Source organism: Bombus vancouverensis, chromosome 4 (genome assembly GCF_051014615.1).
Source record: "Bombus vancouverensis nearcticus chromosome 4, iyBomVanc1_principal, whole genome shotgun sequence".
NCBI lineage: Eukaryota > Metazoa > Arthropoda > Insecta > Hymenoptera > Apidae > Bombus > Bombus vancouverensis.
Window position 1 is genome coordinate 13,347,719 of NC_134914.1, and position 19,006 is coordinate 13,366,724.

General features: G+C 38.4%; 2 protein-coding genes and 1 long non-coding RNA gene across 10 annotated transcripts in view; 1 reads left to right on the forward strand and 2 right to left on the reverse strand.

The window, feature by feature from the left end:
• The window catches only part of LOC117156501 (uncharacterized), a 41,446-nt gene extending 38,557 nt beyond the window's left edge, over nt 1-2,889 (reverse strand). For 3 of the 5 annotated variants that reach the window (XM_076618006.1, XM_076618007.1, XM_076618009.1), the window contains exons 1-3: nt 1,600-2,889; nt 853-1,521; nt 353-781 (exon numbers count right to left, since the gene is read on the reverse strand). The gene's annotated coding sequence lies outside the window, so the exon portion shown is untranslated. The remainder of the gene's footprint in view (nt 1-352; nt 782-852; nt 1,522-1,599) is intronic. The other 2 variants (XM_076618003.1, XM_033333568.2) reach the window with 2 other exon arrangements.
• Nucleotides 2,890-3,027: 138 nt separating this feature from the next.
• mlt (tubulin folding cofactor E like protein mlt) lies at nt 3,028-18,516 on the reverse strand. Of its 3 annotated transcripts, XM_033333578.2 has the most exons (7): nt 18,223-18,514; nt 13,079-13,317; nt 8,762-9,775; nt 7,212-7,381; nt 6,142-6,250; nt 5,783-5,887; nt 3,028-5,531 (listed from the first exon to the last, which is right to left on the reverse strand). In XM_033333578.2, exons 3-7 carry the CDS (start codon nt 9,761-9,763, stop codon nt 5,379-5,381), a joined length of 1,539 nt encoding a protein of 512 aa, XP_033189469.1. In that variant the 5' UTR covers nt 9,764-9,775; nt 13,079-13,317; nt 18,223-18,514; the 3' UTR covers nt 3,028-5,378. The 3 variants fall into 3 exon arrangements, with proteins under 3 accessions (XP_033189469.1, XP_033189468.1, XP_076474128.1); XM_033333577.2 differs by lacking the exon at nt 13,079-13,317 and having other exon boundaries at nt 18,223-18,513; XM_076618013.1 differs by lacking the exons at nt 5,783-5,887; nt 13,079-13,317 and having other exon boundaries at nt 18,223-18,516.
• LOC117156513 (uncharacterized) lies at nt 14,141-18,216 on the forward strand. Of its 2 annotated transcripts, none has more exons than XR_004464107.2 (4): nt 14,141-14,421; nt 14,512-15,541; nt 15,762-16,369; nt 18,075-18,216. It is a non-coding gene; the product is annotated as an uncharacterized LOC117156513 (long non-coding RNA). The 2 variants fall into 2 exon arrangements; XR_013058222.1 differs by having other exon boundaries at nt 15,762-16,359.
• Nucleotides 18,517-19,006: the final 490 nt, after the last annotated feature.

The window sequence follows — 19,006 nt, forward strand, 5'->3', positions numbered from 1 at the left end:
GGCAACGATGACCTCGAGCGTGTCTAAGGGGGTGGGTTGGAGCGGTGGTGCGAGCAACGAATCGCTGCCTCGACGTCGAAGCCAGCCGACGCTAGCCACAGAAAGATAGATCGCTGGGATCTGTGGTAGGTCGCATCGATCGTCGAATCCTGGCCTCTACGATGAACACAACCCAATATGAATAACTAGATGCTATCGATAAACACAGTGAAATACGAATACCGACAAACGACGCGGAATTGCTAATAGGATTTCGACGAGTAATGAATTTTTCGTGGAAACCAAACGCACCCCTTTAAGCAGAGAACAGATAGCCATCAGGCTTAACCCAGCTCTGTGTCTTACTACTTACCCCAGTGTCGTGTCCTCCATGCCAACAATCGGGAAGCAATCGATCCCTGGTTCCCGCTCTACTTCATCCTCCCGGATCGGCCCGTTTCAGATCGTATCTCTCCCTGTTCTTCTTCTTCTTCTTCTTCCTCGTGGCACGTTCTCTCGGCCTGGGCCAGCGGCGTACCGTCACACACGCGTTCTCTGCCCGTCAGCTTACATCTTGACGGTCCGTGCCAACTGTGTTCCGCAGGAGACACGCTCTCTCGGCCCTCTGCAGCGACACACGACGACCCACGTCCTACTCATGCTCGCACTCCATCCACCGCGCACACGCTCCTCGCTCTGCCCTTACCTACTGCCTACTTCCAGCCAGGGATGCAGTCTCGCCAGCTTCGGGCCACCGGCACAATCTTTCTTCACACTTTGACCGCCAAGTTTGAAATTTTACCTGAAAACAGCGTCCCAGTTATACGCTGAAGTAACTACTGAAGGCTACAACTTAGTCTATTTTTCTTTTACTTTGTAAATACAGGGTACGTCGATTTTTTCCATCACCACTCTGAGATTTGAAACTTGAAAGTTGCACCTGATCGTTGAGACGAGGTTTCTCTTAGTGGGTAAATCTGCTTTCTGTAACTTTTATTTGGCGGATATAGGGTGCTTTGATTCTTCCGACGACAATTTTGAACATTTACTTGAAAGCATCGCTTCGCTGAATCGAAATTAAATTCGCTCTCGCCTTTTAGTTTGCAAGTATAGCGCTCCTTTATCAAAACTTTGCAGCTTTTGTTAGAATATTATCTTCGTAGATATAGGAAAGCAAAGAAAAGTGCATCGAATGTTACGATTTCTTAAAAGCTTCTTCTTATGAATTCCTCTTAATACGCTTCCTCTTAAATTACGAATATTTATGCCATTTTCTTGCAATGAACATACACGCACGTAAATACCACGTATAAATAATAATCATCTACTCGGATAACAATAATTGAGACGTTTATAAAAAGTCGTGTTGGTCAATTTCACTTCTCAGATACTCGTTTGATACTGCTAATTATTCTACCGTTATAAGAACAAAGCTGGTCGTCGTCATCTTTCGCAGCTTCCCCAAATTTCTTCGTTGCTCGTGCAAAAATTCCTGGTGAAAAATTGCAAAATGCTTTCGTCGGCTCGCTGGCGTATAAAAAACTAAAAACAAGAAACGTGGAAAGATAGAATCGAACGGCAAATAAAATAAAATAGAAAGCGAATAAAAGGAATACGAACGATGAGTAAAGGGTGGAAAATCGAGAGAGAGACAGGGCGCCAGAATCGATGCAGTCCTCTCTGTGGATTTAGTGCATAGTAGGGGCGCACGCTCCCCCAGGGTAGGATTAGTCACGATCCCACTCGGTCGTAAAGTTTCAAAGGTAAAAGGAAAAAAGGTGGAACCTCGTAACGAGCTGTCACCTCGTGCCGTTCTATTATTCCGGTTCGGATCATGTACCATGTAACTGAAGAGAATTTCTCGGCGACGTTAATTGTCGAGTCGTAGATAGGCATCGTAGGTAGGTAGAATCGATCGTGACGAGAGGCTCGATCTGAAATTGATAGAAAACGAGAAAGAACCCTAGGGAAATGAAATCTTGGGGCACGATTGTACTTTTCTCTTTTTCTCGGTAAAAATTGATGAATTTATTCGTCGATTTGGCGGAATAAAGGGAACATCAGACGATTTAATTGAATACAGGAAAATAAAAGAATGTTAGATATGAATAGAAATTTAATACGTAAAATTGTACCTAACGCGCGTATCGTTTCTTCCCGTTACATTTGAAAGCTGGGTAAACATTTAACACTGTGTTCACCATTTTCTACGTTATTACCTTGTTAATTGAGAGAAACGAAGATAGCGTACAAAGCTTCGTTTACTAACGACATGCAGTTATCGTACAAAATTGTTTAATGGGCCCCGTGGCTATGTTTGCGATTAACGAGCTTACAGGGTACTCGAGTTTATGTATCCACCTCTGTATCACCGCTATCGGATAGAACTACGCTCCCCAGAAAACAGGGCTGGCGCTACTCGCTGGCGTTACCCCTGGAAAATGTCCATCAACTTGTATCAGAATCGATATTTTAGCGTTAGAATTATTTCTTCTTTACTTATATGTAATTTAACGTCTATTTGCCTTTTACTGAATTAGAAGAGATAGCTTGGAATTTCAGAATTTGACACTGACTTCTTTGCTTCGATGATAAAGTTACCCATGCGTCGTCCAATTAACATGGCGTCGCCCTTTAGGGCCGTCGCGGCGCCAAGCGTCTCTCGCGATCGATGCGCTCGCAGTCCTTGCATGCTCTCGTCAAAATAGTGTACCCTATGCAACCAATAACGTATCAAATAACAAACTTTTCACTCGTAACAACAAAGATTTAACGCCAATATCTCATACCTCTCTAGTCACTTTCCTTCGATCGCGAAACATAATTTGCTTTAATCCTGAGGCACGCTCCTCGCAGAATGAACTTTTTCACCAAGACAACGACTTGATCTGTGCGCTTAACCGTTGCCAGTGGCACGTGCGTGTAACCATTTTATCCTTCGATAATGGTTCTAAGAATCTAGCTAAAGCTAATATAAGTTGAACTTCTAACGTTAATGATCCATGATTCGTGATCGATGATCGGCATCGAGCAGGGAAACACGGGGCGTCTCATATAAAGTTTTTATTTCGTTAGTACGTACACATTTGCGCCAGCACAAAAAAGGATCGTATTATATAAAGTGAGAACAATGCAGAGTTTCCTTTTCCGAGACTAGACACATTATAGGGCGTGGAGATCTCAGGGCCATCGTGTTTTTGCCCATTGTTTGCTCGTGATCACTTGCATCGATCAAACGACGCTTCATACGATTCGTTCAATTTGCGAAATTGCCGATGACCCTGAGATCCAACATCAAGAACGTACGCGATACCGCAGTTGATATTTCAGAGAAGCGTCGACCGACTCTTCTTTAACCCTTATTTAGACAACAAAAATACAAAAGTTTATCTAACGAGTCAATAAGCAAATTCGAAGCTTCAATATTCTAAATTTTTACATAAATTTCGACATCGAATTTAAGTTGCGATATTCTCATTAGAAAATAATAAGTTGGTGCAGGAAATGTAGAAACGAATAACTGTGTACTTGGTTGCCTACAGTAGGGTTAATCATGCAGTTCTATCTCATTCTTTCATAACCATTACAACCCCTGCACTGAAATATCTAGATTATTACTGTTAAATCCACCCATTTCTTAAAAAAACTTTTGAAGAATTTTTTACTTCTCAGAACTAAGAAATATTCCAATGCAGAAGGTTGCTCACAGTAAAAAACACAGACTGGTCAACGCATTACCATGAAGAGTCGACGAAGTTACATCGCAGTTCACATGTTCATGGTATTTACAAGGGCAGTGTTAGAAATATTCGAGTTATGCTAATAAAAGGCAGGCACTAAGTGACTCTTCAAGGTTCTTTCCTTGCAAACGGAATAAGCACAAAACGCCCAATATCGTTGCTTTCTTCCTAGTCTGACCACGAGTTAATCATAAGCTTCCTCGTGTTTCATTCTTTTTTAGGTATTTTATGAATTCCACACAATAAGGGATACACTGAAGGACAACCGTAAATTATCTAAAATCATTGAAACTTAGACACGTATGTTGTTGGTTGCGCTTAAATTCACAGTTATCACCTATCGATGACTGTCAAGCTTAAGTACATGTCGAAAATGCAAAAATTACATTAAATGGCTTTATATTCCATCTGTAACGAAGCGGCGGTGTTTGTTTCTTTATATCGATACATAAACGTAAAAGTGTAAGAAAGAAACAATCACAGCAGTTATCACTCTTTCTTCGCTTTTTTATAGTTTATATAAAAATGTATATTGCAATTTAAGTTGGTATTATACTGCTTCAGCGTGAAATAAGAATTCTTTTATGAGTCAGCACGAAACTTTGATCCTTGGAGCCAAGATATAACTGCGTATACTTTTATTATCGCCCATGATTTCCTTTTTATTTTTATGGCGCCGTCATCGTGTCTAGCTGCGATCTACAAAAATAGTTTTCATTCTCCTCGGCAATTCTGACGTTCGTTTTTCGTGTTTCCATCATACTCATTGCATTGTCCCGAAGTATGCGAATTATTTCATAGTTTAAAAATTCATTTACGAGCCTAATTCGACCAATTCTGCTCTTCGTCGAACTCTCTTATTGTTACAAAACGGTAATAAATCAAATTTAACAGTTCACTAGATAACATTTCTAACGTGGTAAATTTGGCTGAGGAATTAAAAGTATCATGACTGATCGATTAATGTATTCGTCTCTAATCGATACCAATACGCGCTTGCGACATTTAGCTCTACGATATTTTTTTTTTATTGATATATCTCATGCGAATTTTACAATCGAGTCACTAATAAGACTTTTTCTGTACAATATGGCCAACGTACAAACTTTCACGTCCTTAAGCAACAAGTAACTTTCACTACACGGAAAACAATCGGATACTATTCAACTAAGTACTTTACGTCTTTTTCTCCGATAGGCTCGATTGCAATCTACGCTAACAATTAACGCAAAGCTTCGAAAAAGAGTCGCAAACTTCATTGCAGACGCCATCCTCTGAATCTTTTTCATAAAAACATGATACAGAATATACGTGTGCCTATGTGAGTGAAAATTTCGTCTCCCTCTCTTCAAATATGTCTAGTGTGTCCGCGTATTGTAAAAATTCAAACTTCTCTTTCTCGTGAGGCCATTCGCCACGCACAAACTCGCCTCTTCATTCAGTCCTTAATGTATTTGTTATGCTTCTCAACCCTGAAGAATCGATAAATATAATTTCTAGAACAATTACTCGGCGTGTATATATAAAAAATCCCGAGTCTCTCTGATCTATAATCGAGACCTATGAGACCTTCGACTCGTAGATCCGTTAGTGGAGATCAGATCCTGACAACTGTCAGGTAAGTTTCGCGTCGTCCGACGATTCGCTGAAGAACCTTCTTCATGAACGTATGGAAGACGTAGTCGAAGACGTCGACACAAAACGGTTCAGTTTGCTGTCGATTATGATCTCGTCGCCGTTCCGAATGTTGTATCGGTATAACTGCTTGTTCGGATACAGCATCTCTTCTGGTCCATATTGCGCCTTCATCACCTTGAACACAACGAAATTTTAAGATAAAGCAGAGTTCAGAAGAATATCTGAAATGAATTTACCTCTGATTACTATATGTATAGAGCTTATGTTGGAAATTTAATGCGATACCCAGGACAGGATGCGAGGGGAAGGATGGGGAATTCTTATATTGCGATTTCGTGCTTTTTATAGGGTCTCTCAAGGAACCAAACGTTCTGTAAAGCATAAAAAAGGTAGCTGGTAAGACAATAGTTGACAGGGCAGCTAACCTGATCCACGTAAAACAGTCTCATCCTATTTGCTGGGATTTTCACCATCGTCTCCAGTTTGGTTTTCAATTCAAAAACCGTTCTGTATACGTCTATGGAGCGAACCTATAAGCATCATCGATATTTATAGCAGTTTAAGTGATCGATGCAAAAGAAGAAGAAGAAGCCACGCCTTTCTTTGCTCGACTTCGCGAACTTCTTCAAAACTCTTTGTTAAATTTAAGCTCTTCTCTTTCATCGAGTACATAAAACAAGCCGAATAAATTAGCAATCACAGATAAAACATAGGACGAACGGATATTCTCGAAATTCAATTATGCTGCTTATGATCGGTTTTCGAGCAAAACGTAAATTCATACCTCGACCAGGTCTCCGTAAGTGAATGTGACCTTGACCCTTTTCTCGGGCGTCAGGTCAACGTGTACCAGAGGATCCAGCTTTCCGTGAATAGCCACCAGCTCGGAGTACCTGAAAACGAAGACGGAACAGGGTCAGACGGATATTCGTTTCACTGGCGACAACTATGGCCGTGAAACTAGAATAGCTTTATGTGGTTCTAGTTCAGACTTAGAATAGAAACGGTCAAAGCAGTAACCGAAATGGAAATGGAAATTGGTCGCGAGAATAAAGGTGAGGCAGGGTTATTTGAGTCAGAAGGGTGTCTGAGCTAAGTAATTTGCCTTGCGATTCACCAAACAGATTCTCCGCATAAATTCATCAAAATTATGAATAATTGTTAAGCGATCTACATTTGCAAACAGACTGCTTAACTTATTATTAGCGACGTGATAAATAGTGAAATATATCAAGTACATTGACAACTCAACGCCTATACTTTTTTACCACAATATAAGTTCTACTTATCAAAAGGAAAGAAGTCTGATCAACTGATATTGATATCCTCAGTTGGAATGACCATAATTCAGTAGCACGTGTATATTACTTTATTTCTAGAAATTGTTTTGTTGTTTATTGTATTCATTCTTATGTAATACGTTCACGTTGACTGAAATAACCGTTACCATAGGCTTATTCCATTCATTTCTTCGTTTCCAATATATTTCCTCGTTGCACCTAAAGCATATGAAATTTTCTTATTTCCTTATTTTTCTTATTTTCTTATTTTTTCGTTACTATAATAAGGATTAACAATGTCCCATAATGTACAAATTCGATTATTCTCTGCAAAGTTCAAGATAGAATTTTGAGATGTTGAAGTTTAGGTGATTCAAATGTCTCTATTTTGCTGTATCATTAACATTCAAACGAAAATAGAATAAAGGCCGCACAGCGTAAAAGGCGATGACTAAGGACGTGAGATGGAAATTGGACAAAAAAAAAAGAATAGAAATGGAAAAACAGGAATCGAATGTAAACAAAGGAATAAAAACCGGGGCGTCATCGTAGAGAATCGCGTGAAATAATTTACCTTTCGGGTCTGTCTGCTTCCGGTTTGTCCATGTAGTAACGAATGAAGGCTCTCTCGGCGTCCTCGCGTTCCTGGGAGGATATCACGCCGCCGCCGTTCAAAGTCTCGACATTTGGAAGTCTGGCGATCAAAAGCTGCCGCCTCTCATGTTCCGTGTATTCTCGAGGACTCTGCAATTATTCAGTAGTTTTTAATCTTGCACATTTACCATAGAAGACCTTCATGTCCATATTGTATGTGTTATACAAAACATTCTGAACTTTCATTGACACTATAACGAGACACGACTGTAATTATTATATTGGTAAAATTTGCAAATATATATCGCTTCAATAAAAAAATTAATATGTAACATAAATAGTCATCCTGAGCATATAATAATAAATATCAAGGTTTATTGATATAATGGATAATTAACTGCTTAAATATTTTTACCATGTAAACATAGCGAAATACATATACATGTACTTGTACTAAATTGTAATTAATATTTATAAATTGTAATTGTAATAAATCTTGTAACTTCTATACCCGTATACTTTTAAATTCGTTTTTAACTTTACCAATATGACCGTGATCAAGTCTCATAACATGTAGCGCTAATAAAATTTCAAAATATTTTATATGACATACATAACATGTTCATGAAGGGTTTCTATAAATGTTAATTCGCGATTATTATAAAAAAGATGGTCTTACTTCATTCCGCTGAATTCATTGTAATCATTAAAAGAATTTTCAAAGTAAACGCAGCAGATGTGCATTACGAATTGAGAATACTGCGTTGACTTTAACTCTTTCGATTAAGAAAACTCGACAAGCCTGGTTAATTCTCAACTTTTGCTTTCAAAAATTGTAAAGGGTGATCTAACAGAGCGGAAAGCTTGTTTTCAAAAGCTATATACGTTTAAACTGGTTGGTTTCGTGCCAACGTTTACTTCGATACAGCTAAAACGGACTGGTCCGAAGTGGCGCATACTAGATCAAGCTGTCTTAACGGTTTTACATCTTAGCGGCTTCTTCTCTGCTCTCTCTTTTTCTACTTCCTTCGCACGGTCATTTTATCCGGTCGATTCGCCTGATTCGAGGTTGTTCTAGATTCTAGATATATGTACACCACCGTTCAGCAGTTATTAGGACGCTCACCGAAAATAAAATAAACCGAAAGAATCAGTAAAATCTTGTTACAGCCTCTTTTTATTTAATCCCGTTTTATCTAAATAAAAATAATACAATAATAGAATCAAATCTTTTTCTCATCTATATTTTCCCTCTATGTTATCGATAACTTTTAACATTAGTGTTATTAGATTTTCCACTGTATCTGTGCATGACCCAGATTCAGATTCTTAGCAAAATCTTTTGAATTTTCTAATATTCGATTCGTCTAAGATTTCATTTTCTTGCACGAATATTTTTGATAATAATCAACACGCAGTTATCGATAATCCTGGTCGATTATCGCGTTTAGTATGAAATCAGCAAGTGTCCCAATTCTTATGAACAGTAGCGTATTTCAGCAACAACGAGAAAAAGGGGAGGATCTCTACCTCGAAAAGAGGACAGCCCTGAATCCTCAAAGACTTAAGCACTGGGAACCTGGCCAGTCGTTCCACGTCGTCCCACGTGGACAACAGCGTGCCGTTTAAGTTTAGGAACCTGAGCTTCCTGAAAGGATCGTGAGAGGACCTAATGGTCGTCCCACTGGACTCCGATTCCGACTCAGACCTGTCGTAATTCACCTTTCCCTCGCTGAATATCCTGTTCCCTTTTTCATCCACCGATGTGTTCTCCTCGGTATCCAGACTGTTCATATTCTCACTGTCTTCGCTCAGATTTTCCGACTCTTTCTTAGAACACGGCTCGACGTTCGAGTTCCTATTGTCTGCGAGAGCCAACGACCTTATCGGACACTCTGCCAGCACGAGGCTCTCCAGATTCGGAAAGACATATCCCAATTTGGAAATTTCGTTCCATATTTCAACGGGATTGCCAGTAAAATGAAGCTTTCTCACCGAGACGTTCTTATTCTCTGGCATCTGATAGTCTAGATCTACCGTTTTATACTCGTTCAAGGAAAGATGCAGCTCCTCCAGGTTACGAAGTAAACGAATCAATCCCTGAACGGTTGACCAGGTCACTCTGGTCCCGTTTAACACTAGGTTCTTTAGTAGATCGTAACTACCGTGTTTAATCTCGAAAACCTCGGCCAAACAGTTGAAACTGAGATTGACGAACTTGATCTTCGGCATATGCTGCAAGATGCCGAATACTTCGGTCCATTGGGACAGTTTGTTTTGCGCGAGGTCCAGTTCCTCGACGTTCTTGCATTTATTTCGAAGCTTTTCTGCGTCATTTCCAGCCGACTCGATATCGCAATCTTGCAAGACGAGCAACGCAGGCACCGTATGACGGGGTGATTTCTTCGGAATGAAAATGCTGACCGAGAGGGCGGCCTTCGGCGAGCTCGATTCCATCTCCTCGTCCGTGAGGGAGCAGTCGGTCGTTGAACTGCCGTACTTCAGCTCCAGCGCTTCCAGCAACGACGGCATGTTTACTGCATTCTGAAACCGATCACCATGCATCATTAGATTATTACATTATTCAATATGTTTCCATTTTGTTTATAGTTTATCAACGTTTAGTTGTTTATCAAATAACAATCACGTTTTGCAACGGTAAAAGAGAACTGGTAAAACCCTCATGACATACATAAGCAACCATAAGATTAAGTACAACAAGAATTATTTACAGTGTCTATAAAGAGTATCGGTATATCGTTGTCTTTATCATAGCATTTACATACTAATTAATTAGGTTCAAATATTTTTTATACGATTCAGTAATACTTTCATGAATACATACATTTGATACTATGAAATTGTAATGCAGGGCACGATGGAAAAACGGTACACTGGAAAATAAGGATCTGTGCCAATACTTTTTGCGATTACTGTGGAATGAATCGAACGTTTTTATGTCCTAGCTGTTTTTCTATAAACATCATACGTGTCTCGTAACGTAAAACACCGAATACAGAAGAAGTTGTGAAAACTTTTGGAAAAATGCATAATCTAATATTTATGGCCAACGGCGTAAGTACATGAATTAATTTTGCCAAATATGTTTCAACTACAATAGTATGTTACTCTTAGAATTTTCTCATACGTTATCGCATTTCTCCTTCGTTCACCATACTGAAAAATTCTCAAGTACAGTATCGTGCCGAGTACACGTACTCTGATCTCCCTACTCTACCGTAACACCATTGACCCGATCGTCATCTCCGAGGATAGAACCGAATAGTCGACAAAGAGGAGACAAAGAGTCGTCTCTGGCGGCAACGTACAAGACAGCTTTTGTTATCCAGAAAAGGAAGAAGGAGAAAAAAGAAAAGACGAAAAAATAAGAACGAAAAGGGGCAAAAGCTGAGACAAGGAAAAAACCCGTGGACCGAGTGGATCCCCGAGGTCGACGTCGGACACGCGGAATATCTGGTCTGACCATATCCGTTAAGGTCGCGATATTGTCTTTTTGCGCAACGGAAAACCGGTACTGGTTCCCTTGTCGTCGTTGGAAAACGATTCTGTGATCGAACAAGCTTCACCCACGCGATTCTCCTATCCGCGACGCAGTTCAGATTCGATGCACTCCCACCTCCCTGGACAAAGATCATTCCCAAGCATTTCTCGACTTTGTTCCCGTCGATCGATCCTTTCTATCAATTTTACGACCAATACAAAGTGTGGGAAGGTGAAGCGAGCAACCTGTAGGAGCATGGGAGTTCCGACCGTCCTATTTCATACTATAGCATGTTTCGTATAGTAGTATGAAGATAATGTATAAAGGAACAGAACTTACAAATTGCTCGTTATACGTACATTAATATCCATAAGTATTTATATAAGCGTATATAAGGTAAGATATACTTGAAATGAAATTCTTCGACCTAGCTCTAGGCTCTAATCTTATCACAAGTTAGTATAAATATAATTGGTTGTTATAAATAAAGAAGCAATAATGAAACGTCTGTTCAATGTCGAGATCTTAGAGCTATTGATACATGATGTTTTCCTAGCTACATTCTAAAAGTAGGATTGATTTTGTGAAGTATCAGCTATTCGTTACGGATAAACATGGAACTCGAGTGACGCAGATATATTCCTTGTTTAAATTTGACTGAACATCTGATCGCAGTTACAGCTGGTGGTAAGGAACTAACAGTAGAATTGCAGCAGGTGTTCAAGTACTTATAGACGCTAGCGTATACATGTACTATGATTACGTAGAATCGAATCTACAGTCTGTGCTGCGTATTTGACGAAATCGCTTTAAAACGGTAGTCGATTTGAACGCGTACGACTTTCACCGAACATTAAATCATATCGGTCATTATAAATAATAGCAAATAGCAATACAGTGTCGTGATTGTTCATATCGATGGCTTCGTAAAACTGCCTAAGGTACATATATATCATCTAGCGTTCTAACTACAGTTAAATCAATTGTATAAAATAGCGTGACGGAGGTTAATGCGCGCAATGACAGGGAACGAGTACGGAGAAGAAGCAGGAATCGCGTAGAATGGAATGCGGCAGTTTCTACTCGAAAAATCCGAGAGAAGGAAAAACTAAAAGCGTACAAGTGCAACGAACTGCGACGAGGACGATTACGGAATATCGCGAGAGCCGACGGCGGCAGGAGGAAAACGTTGCGTCAATTTGGCGGAGATCCGACGTGCCAACGGCCGAAAGAAAAACGCATCCACGAGGCGATCTTGGAGACAAGCCAACTCGTGTCGTTTCCATTTACGCGAAACTTTTCAGCCGTGGTTCGCTACTCTCTGTGTCTAGATGCTATACGTTGTGTCCGTTGCACCAGGCTCGCGCTTTCTAACGGCGAATTTACCTCGTTAAATCGTGAGCAACGTACCGGACTCGAGAAAAACTAGCGTCCCCGTCTGTCCGCGTTGCTCACGAGGGGGAGAGAGGACGCACGCAACAGTTTCAACCCTGTGGAAAATCGTCGGGCAGAGAGCGAAGAGACAAAGGTCCGCGCGATCCGCTCGACGCATGGCAGTGGACCGACATAATAGTCGTTGTTGCATTATACTCCCCGGCTTCCCCTACGTAATCGCGATATCGGTTCAACGGCCATGCGAAATTAACTTTCTCCGGCGCGGGTCTGCCAACGAGAAGCCCACTAGAAGCAGCATGGTTACTACATATACATTAGATTGCCAGCGATGTGCTCGAACCGCTTTCAAACCGATTCCATCACTTTTAATATCGAACATAAAGTAAATTCGATTAACCGGTTTCTCTTTAGTGGGCTATTTGATTAATAACTCGGTGAATGGTTAACGTAGACCGGATACAATGGTACTTAATCGGCATGGCGAAACTGCATAGATATTGATATAATTAACGTGCGGTTCAGGATAACAGAGACTGATTTTATGTCTTCGGTCCATGCTGATAGGATATTTTAATGTGTTACGTTGTGAGGATCAGTTGTAGAGGACGAGTAGAGGTTGCTCTTCAAGTACATTATTTCTGCAATACTACGTTGATTCTATAATTGGATGTTGTTTTGTAATTAACAGTTAAAGCGCTATATATTTGTAATTTTAAGTGTATCTAACGTGTTAATCGAGAAAGTTCTGCTAACGGCTTATTTATTTAGAAATCCCCTATCTTTTTATGCCACAAATACCGTTGTAAATCAATTACATTTACAAGGATTAAAACCGTGTCCTAACCAAAATTCGTCTATCTTCGCTACCAATTTTTTATTTCGTAATTACAAAAGTGGCAGAATTAAGGAATAATTTCTTTAACAAGGATAAAATTGAATATGAAAGTTACCGTTTAATTTTAAAGTTTTCAAGACCTCGAGTGTATCAGTGAATCGTAAAGCATTCGAGTGGTTCTAAAAGCGAACGTGGCTCGTAAGATTTCGAGTTGCCATTGCTGGCGTTGCACAGGAATCGGAACAACAGGTCGATGCAATTAGTCACTGGATACCCTGATTCCCACACGGTGATTCCTTTTCGAATGGGGTTAGGGAACTTAGGTCAGGAACGATTCATTTGTCCAATCGAAGTCTGAAAATATTTCATTATATGTTAGAAAAATTTCAAAAGACTGTTCACATCAAAATCTTGATAATACGCATAACGAAACGGGCATAAAAGATTTTCCAATTGTAATATACAAACTGATTTAATGAGGTTATACAATGCATCGGGTTGCATCACATAGTCGCAATGTTTGTTAACTGGTCTAACATCGAAGCACAGTAACAATGCTAAACGCGAACATGTTACTTTCTCCTCGACCGATTATTTTACATACGAACTATTCGCGCTTGTAAAATTAACCGTATGAATCGCAACAAGCGTCCGTTGTGGAAACCAATTTAACTAAAAGCTGCTCGAGCAGAGAGAAACGGTAACTTCATAATACTTGAAATTTTTATACTGACGCTTTATGGGTAATTCGTCCCTCTAGCGGCGAATATGAGAACTACGAATGTAGTGAATATAAACATTTTAAAATTAAAAAATTCTAAACTACTAAAATTCTTCGATTCGGAAGTTTCAGAAGCTCAGAAATATCAAAAATCTGAGATTCGAAAGATTTGAAAACTTGAGAATTCCAAAACTTTTATGTTCGAAAATTTTAAAATTCATCTAGTATGTCGCAGATACTAAAAGTAGATTACAGAGTTAACAGGTTGAATTTAAGCGAGCACGCAAATGCCTCTAACAGCTGACGATTGCTCTCTTTCCGGTGGTTCAACGATATTAGAGAAATTCGCACGTTGTCTCCACACGTGGTAACGCACAGCTAAATATACGCGACTAATGACTGTTACGAAATGTCAAGCAGAAGCTGCCGAGTAGTGGGTCAGTCGTAAAGTCAGATTCTGTTTCGCGTGTGTTCCCTAACAAGCGATTAGTTTCGAGGAGAAAGGTGTCGATTTTCAATGGGTATCGATTTTCAATGAGTATCGATGATCGAGTCTGTACGCAACAAAATGGTTGTACTCACTACATTTTAACTTTATTTAAGTAAATACTTACGTTACAAAATAAATTACACATAACATAAATTGCTCGCCAATAACAATTCTTTGCAATGTGAAGACTTAGAAAGTTCTATCGCGAGATATGTGAAGCGGAAAAACTTAGAATTGACCCTCTCAAGTAAGAGAAACATTTCTACTATAATTTCCTCCTAATGTTTTTCATGGGAGCGATAGGAAATAATAAAAACTGATAAACGATACTTTCTAGCTGGAGGCGAGACAAAAACAACGTACAGATCTTTAAGATGAAATATACAGTGGCTTATTTCTAGCCACATTTTATGAACATATTATGTGCGTTATACAAAATATTTTTAAATTGCATTAACACTGTTATGAGACTTGGCTATCATGATTATGTTAATCAAATATGAAACAAGCCTGAAAATACATATAGAAATTACAAGATATTTAGCATCTACAAGTATATAATTCACAGAGATGACAAAAATATTTAAACAGTCAATTATCCATTACATTAATAAAACTCGATATTCAGTTGGTCTATCTTTAACAAATATTGTACATGCTTAAGGCTATTTATGATATATACTAATTTCTTACTAAATATAAATTTACAGTAAATATCTTGCAACTTGTATATACATTTCAGATTTCGAATTGTACCGATATAATCATATGTTATTATAATACCAATGGAATATCAAAATGTTTTACGTAACAGATACAATACGGACATAAAATTTTTCTATGTTAAGTGTTCAAATACTTTCGTGAACTCTATTATTTCATTATATGATTTCTTTCTTCGTAATGAAGACAAAGAAAAGATCGTATTTAGTTCTGCTTAGGGGGTTATTGAGGAAATCGATGATGGAGATCTATTCTTTGCCGGAGGAACAAGCTAGTAGAAGGAAATATCGACGAAAGTTCGCTGGCGGCTGGTGTATACTGCGCAAATGCTCTCCCGCCTCTCGGAATATTACTTGGTTGCCCAAGGTTGCCGTTCGTTCTGCTCACGACTCGAGCATTATGCACGTGTATAGATATATCAGCTACGCACTTACAGCAATATACCTCTACACCAACGTATTTACGATACACGCTTAGAAGATCTATCTCTTTATCGTGCATATACACCAGGAGAGTACATATCAGCGTTTCCCAACCATTTTTCTATTCCGTTAAAACGTTTACTTATCACGTGCAAAACGTGTTTTCTTCATCGTTAACTAAAGTATAATGAGACATTCGATGAAGCTAGTGAATAATTCAAGGTTAATTGAATTACTTAGCCAATAAAAAAATGATAAAGAATATTAATTATTTGAGAATACATATATATTACTAGAATATAATATATCATACGTATATCATCATAATATATTACATAATATTATAAAAATATTAAATAATAATAATTAAAATGATAAAGAATATTAGAAATGAAAACGATATTGAATACCAACTAAGTTCACCATGTTGTTTACTTTTTAGATGACTCTAACAGATTGAACCGAGACAAAGTCGAGCTGAAAAACGAGATTGGGAAACTCTGTAAGCGCAATGCACCTATTCTTTGTTCATTTCTCGGCTTTTAAGAGCGTGCCTCGCATCGGTGCACGGCAATTATTGACGTGTGTGTGAAAACCAAGAGATACATCGAGCACCGTATGTTCTATGTATGTATATACGAGAGTATATGCGCGTCTGATTGGTACCAGGACTACCAGGGCCTCTCCCTTCCGAACAAACGACGATGGTTCAAGTTGGTCGCTTGCACGACACGGATCAACGATTTATCGTGAACAGAAAACAGAACAGTCTCTTTCGATCTTTGCGGTCGGATCGTTCCAAATCGATCGATCGCTTCCCCGATACGCGGAATCTCACTTTCTCTGAAACTCTGTTTTCTTTTCCCTTTGTCTTGCTGCTCACCGTGAAGCATGTTTTGAGAATTAATCGAGATATAAAAACAATATCAGGCAAATCTTAATTCGAAAATGGAAGAATAATTACTTATCCACTTGGAGAAATCATTTTCCATGAAGAAGAAAAATACGGGTAGTTCCTGTTTCTTCTAGAATGTTCGTTGGTAAGAAACGGTAATACAAAAAACCATTCGTAATTTTTATGTTAACGAATGAGTAAATTAATTACTTCCCGTTTCATAGCGTTTTAAATAATGAAGACATATCCTCGTTCATATGTGTATGTAATATGTTATACTGATATGACTGAGATGTCGTTTGATGATATTGATATCTTATATATTATTTTCGTTCATATACATCTATATATTACATATAAATGTATATATTATTATACACATATGAACGACACGTTATACATAACAAATCATTGTCTTTCTATAGTTGAGGATCGATTGAAAGTTTGTCCATTTATACTCTGATTAAATAATGCACGACCGCGCACGTTGCTTTCTAATCATTTATTTACGCGAATATTTTCGACGTGGAAACGCATCTACTATAATCGTAAACTTTATAGAAGCATTATTCGTGGAGTTGAATCGCTTTCGTTTACATAATCTACGTCTTCCGTAAGCACAGCGTGTAAAGTGACCGATAGAAGTCCTGTAAATGGAAATTTTTATTGAATAATCTCCACGGAGAGATTGATTTTTTACAAAGAACACGATAATAATGACGTATTATCGCTAATGTTTCATTTCATTGATTTCACAATCCAGAATAATTACGAAGCATCGAACATTTGTATTTTGTCATGAATGATCATGAAAAATTAAGTATTAAAATATGTTATTTCAAATAAAAGAGATACTCATTTTTTGAAATAATTATCGAAAATGGAGAGTATAGCAGTAAATAAGTTAATCAAAGAGAATTAAGAATCGAGAAATTAATGACATAAAATCTGTATTCGAAACGCTGCTGTTTAATGCTGCATAAATTCGCGCTACCTTATGTCCGAACGTGTTAAAGTACTGTTCCTTTCAATTGCGTTGGCCTTGAGGTTAGTAGACAAGGAACGACGCAATTCTCACGATTAATGCTTCTTTGTCCGATCTTCTTTCACGCTCTATTATCGTTGGACTTTATGTTGTAACGTACTCTGAAGGTTAATAAAAGAAACTTCTAATTTGTTCTTCTATTACAATTTAATTACTTCGATCATCTACACATATTGTATATACGTTTTTATTTGTGGAAAACGAATTTACGAACTATACCTAACGACACCTATAATCTACGACCAATGAACCGTCGCCTCCACTGTCGATAAATCAGACAATCCTTCAACGCATTAAAAACCAGCCCTTAAAAAATGTCAACATATAAAATATTAGCTTTAAGTCTAATCTGATACAGTTATGATCGAAGTAAACGGCGTAAGTAAAACAGTGACGTAAGAATAACGAAACCATAATAAAAATAATGAAAATAATGAAAATGCGACGCTAACAGCTGTCAAGACACGCTGTTTAGAAGCGTAGATTGCGCGCGTACAGCTGATAATGATTATGTAAGGTTCGAGCGCACAAGTCAACAAAATATTATCTATCTGTATTCAACTGTATGCTATTTATTTCAGAATCTTGAAAGAAATGGGATAACCTTAAAAAATAACAATCACTACATACGCATTGTGACTATTACTATATCTGAATCATATCTTTGACATATCGTCATACATGAGTCTTCCGATACGCAACACGTTCGAATCTTGTAACAGGGACTTAAGCTTACAACTTGTTACTAAAACGAATGAAATATTTGTGTCGGTGATATAACCAAAACAACGTTATATTAAACGCATGTTACTTAGGTGGATCGATCGAACACGAGTTTGGAAAGATTGAATGAGAGCGGAACGAAGACGCAGTACAAGAATACCATGAAGGAATCGGGTCAAGGATCCTACAACTAAGCTAATGACAAACAGATTATTATTTTATACGAGAAGATAAACTCACTGTTTCCTCCTCTTGCTACGTGCTTTGGCCCTCTGATATCGCTCGGGTATCCGGTGGTTTAGCGATTGATGAGGCTCCGAGCAATATCCTGGTTAAATGCACTCGCGATTTTCGTCTGCGATCATGAAGCGAGATCGGTCTGTTGGGTGGTCAAAAAGGGTTAGAAAAGAGATGTGGTGTCGCTGACGGACACACGAACGTGTCCCGCTCGCTGTCCACCGTTGAACTGATTTCTGGCTCCTTTGTTTAGTAAACAGAAACAGCTGAGCCACACTACTAGTTACGACGGTAGAGGTGGCGGGAGCTCGATCTACTCTTCCCGCACAGCGCTCGCTACATTGCACATGCGTATCTCTTCGCCGCGGTCACGTGGCTTCGCGAATTCCGCCAATGAGAGAATAGCATCATACAGTATTGTATTGTAATGTTGAATTAAGATAATGTGCTAAATAGGAAATAGGATTTGAAGAATATATGATGATTATTTATTTATACGAAATGTTTAATAATGATATGTTAATATTCATGAAGTTTATGATAGTAATATATATTCCCTTTTCTTATAATTATACATATTGAATAGTATTGCAACACTGTACTGTTGAATTAAAATAACATGGCAAATAAAAAATATTTGATTGATGAATATCTAACATTATTCGTGGAATTTATGAGATTTTATGCTGTCTGTTTATGATCGCAGGTGTTTAATGCTAATGTATTCTCAATGAAACAATTCAATTAGAACGCGTTAAGAATTTCAGTGTCAAGGGAAAAGGAAATT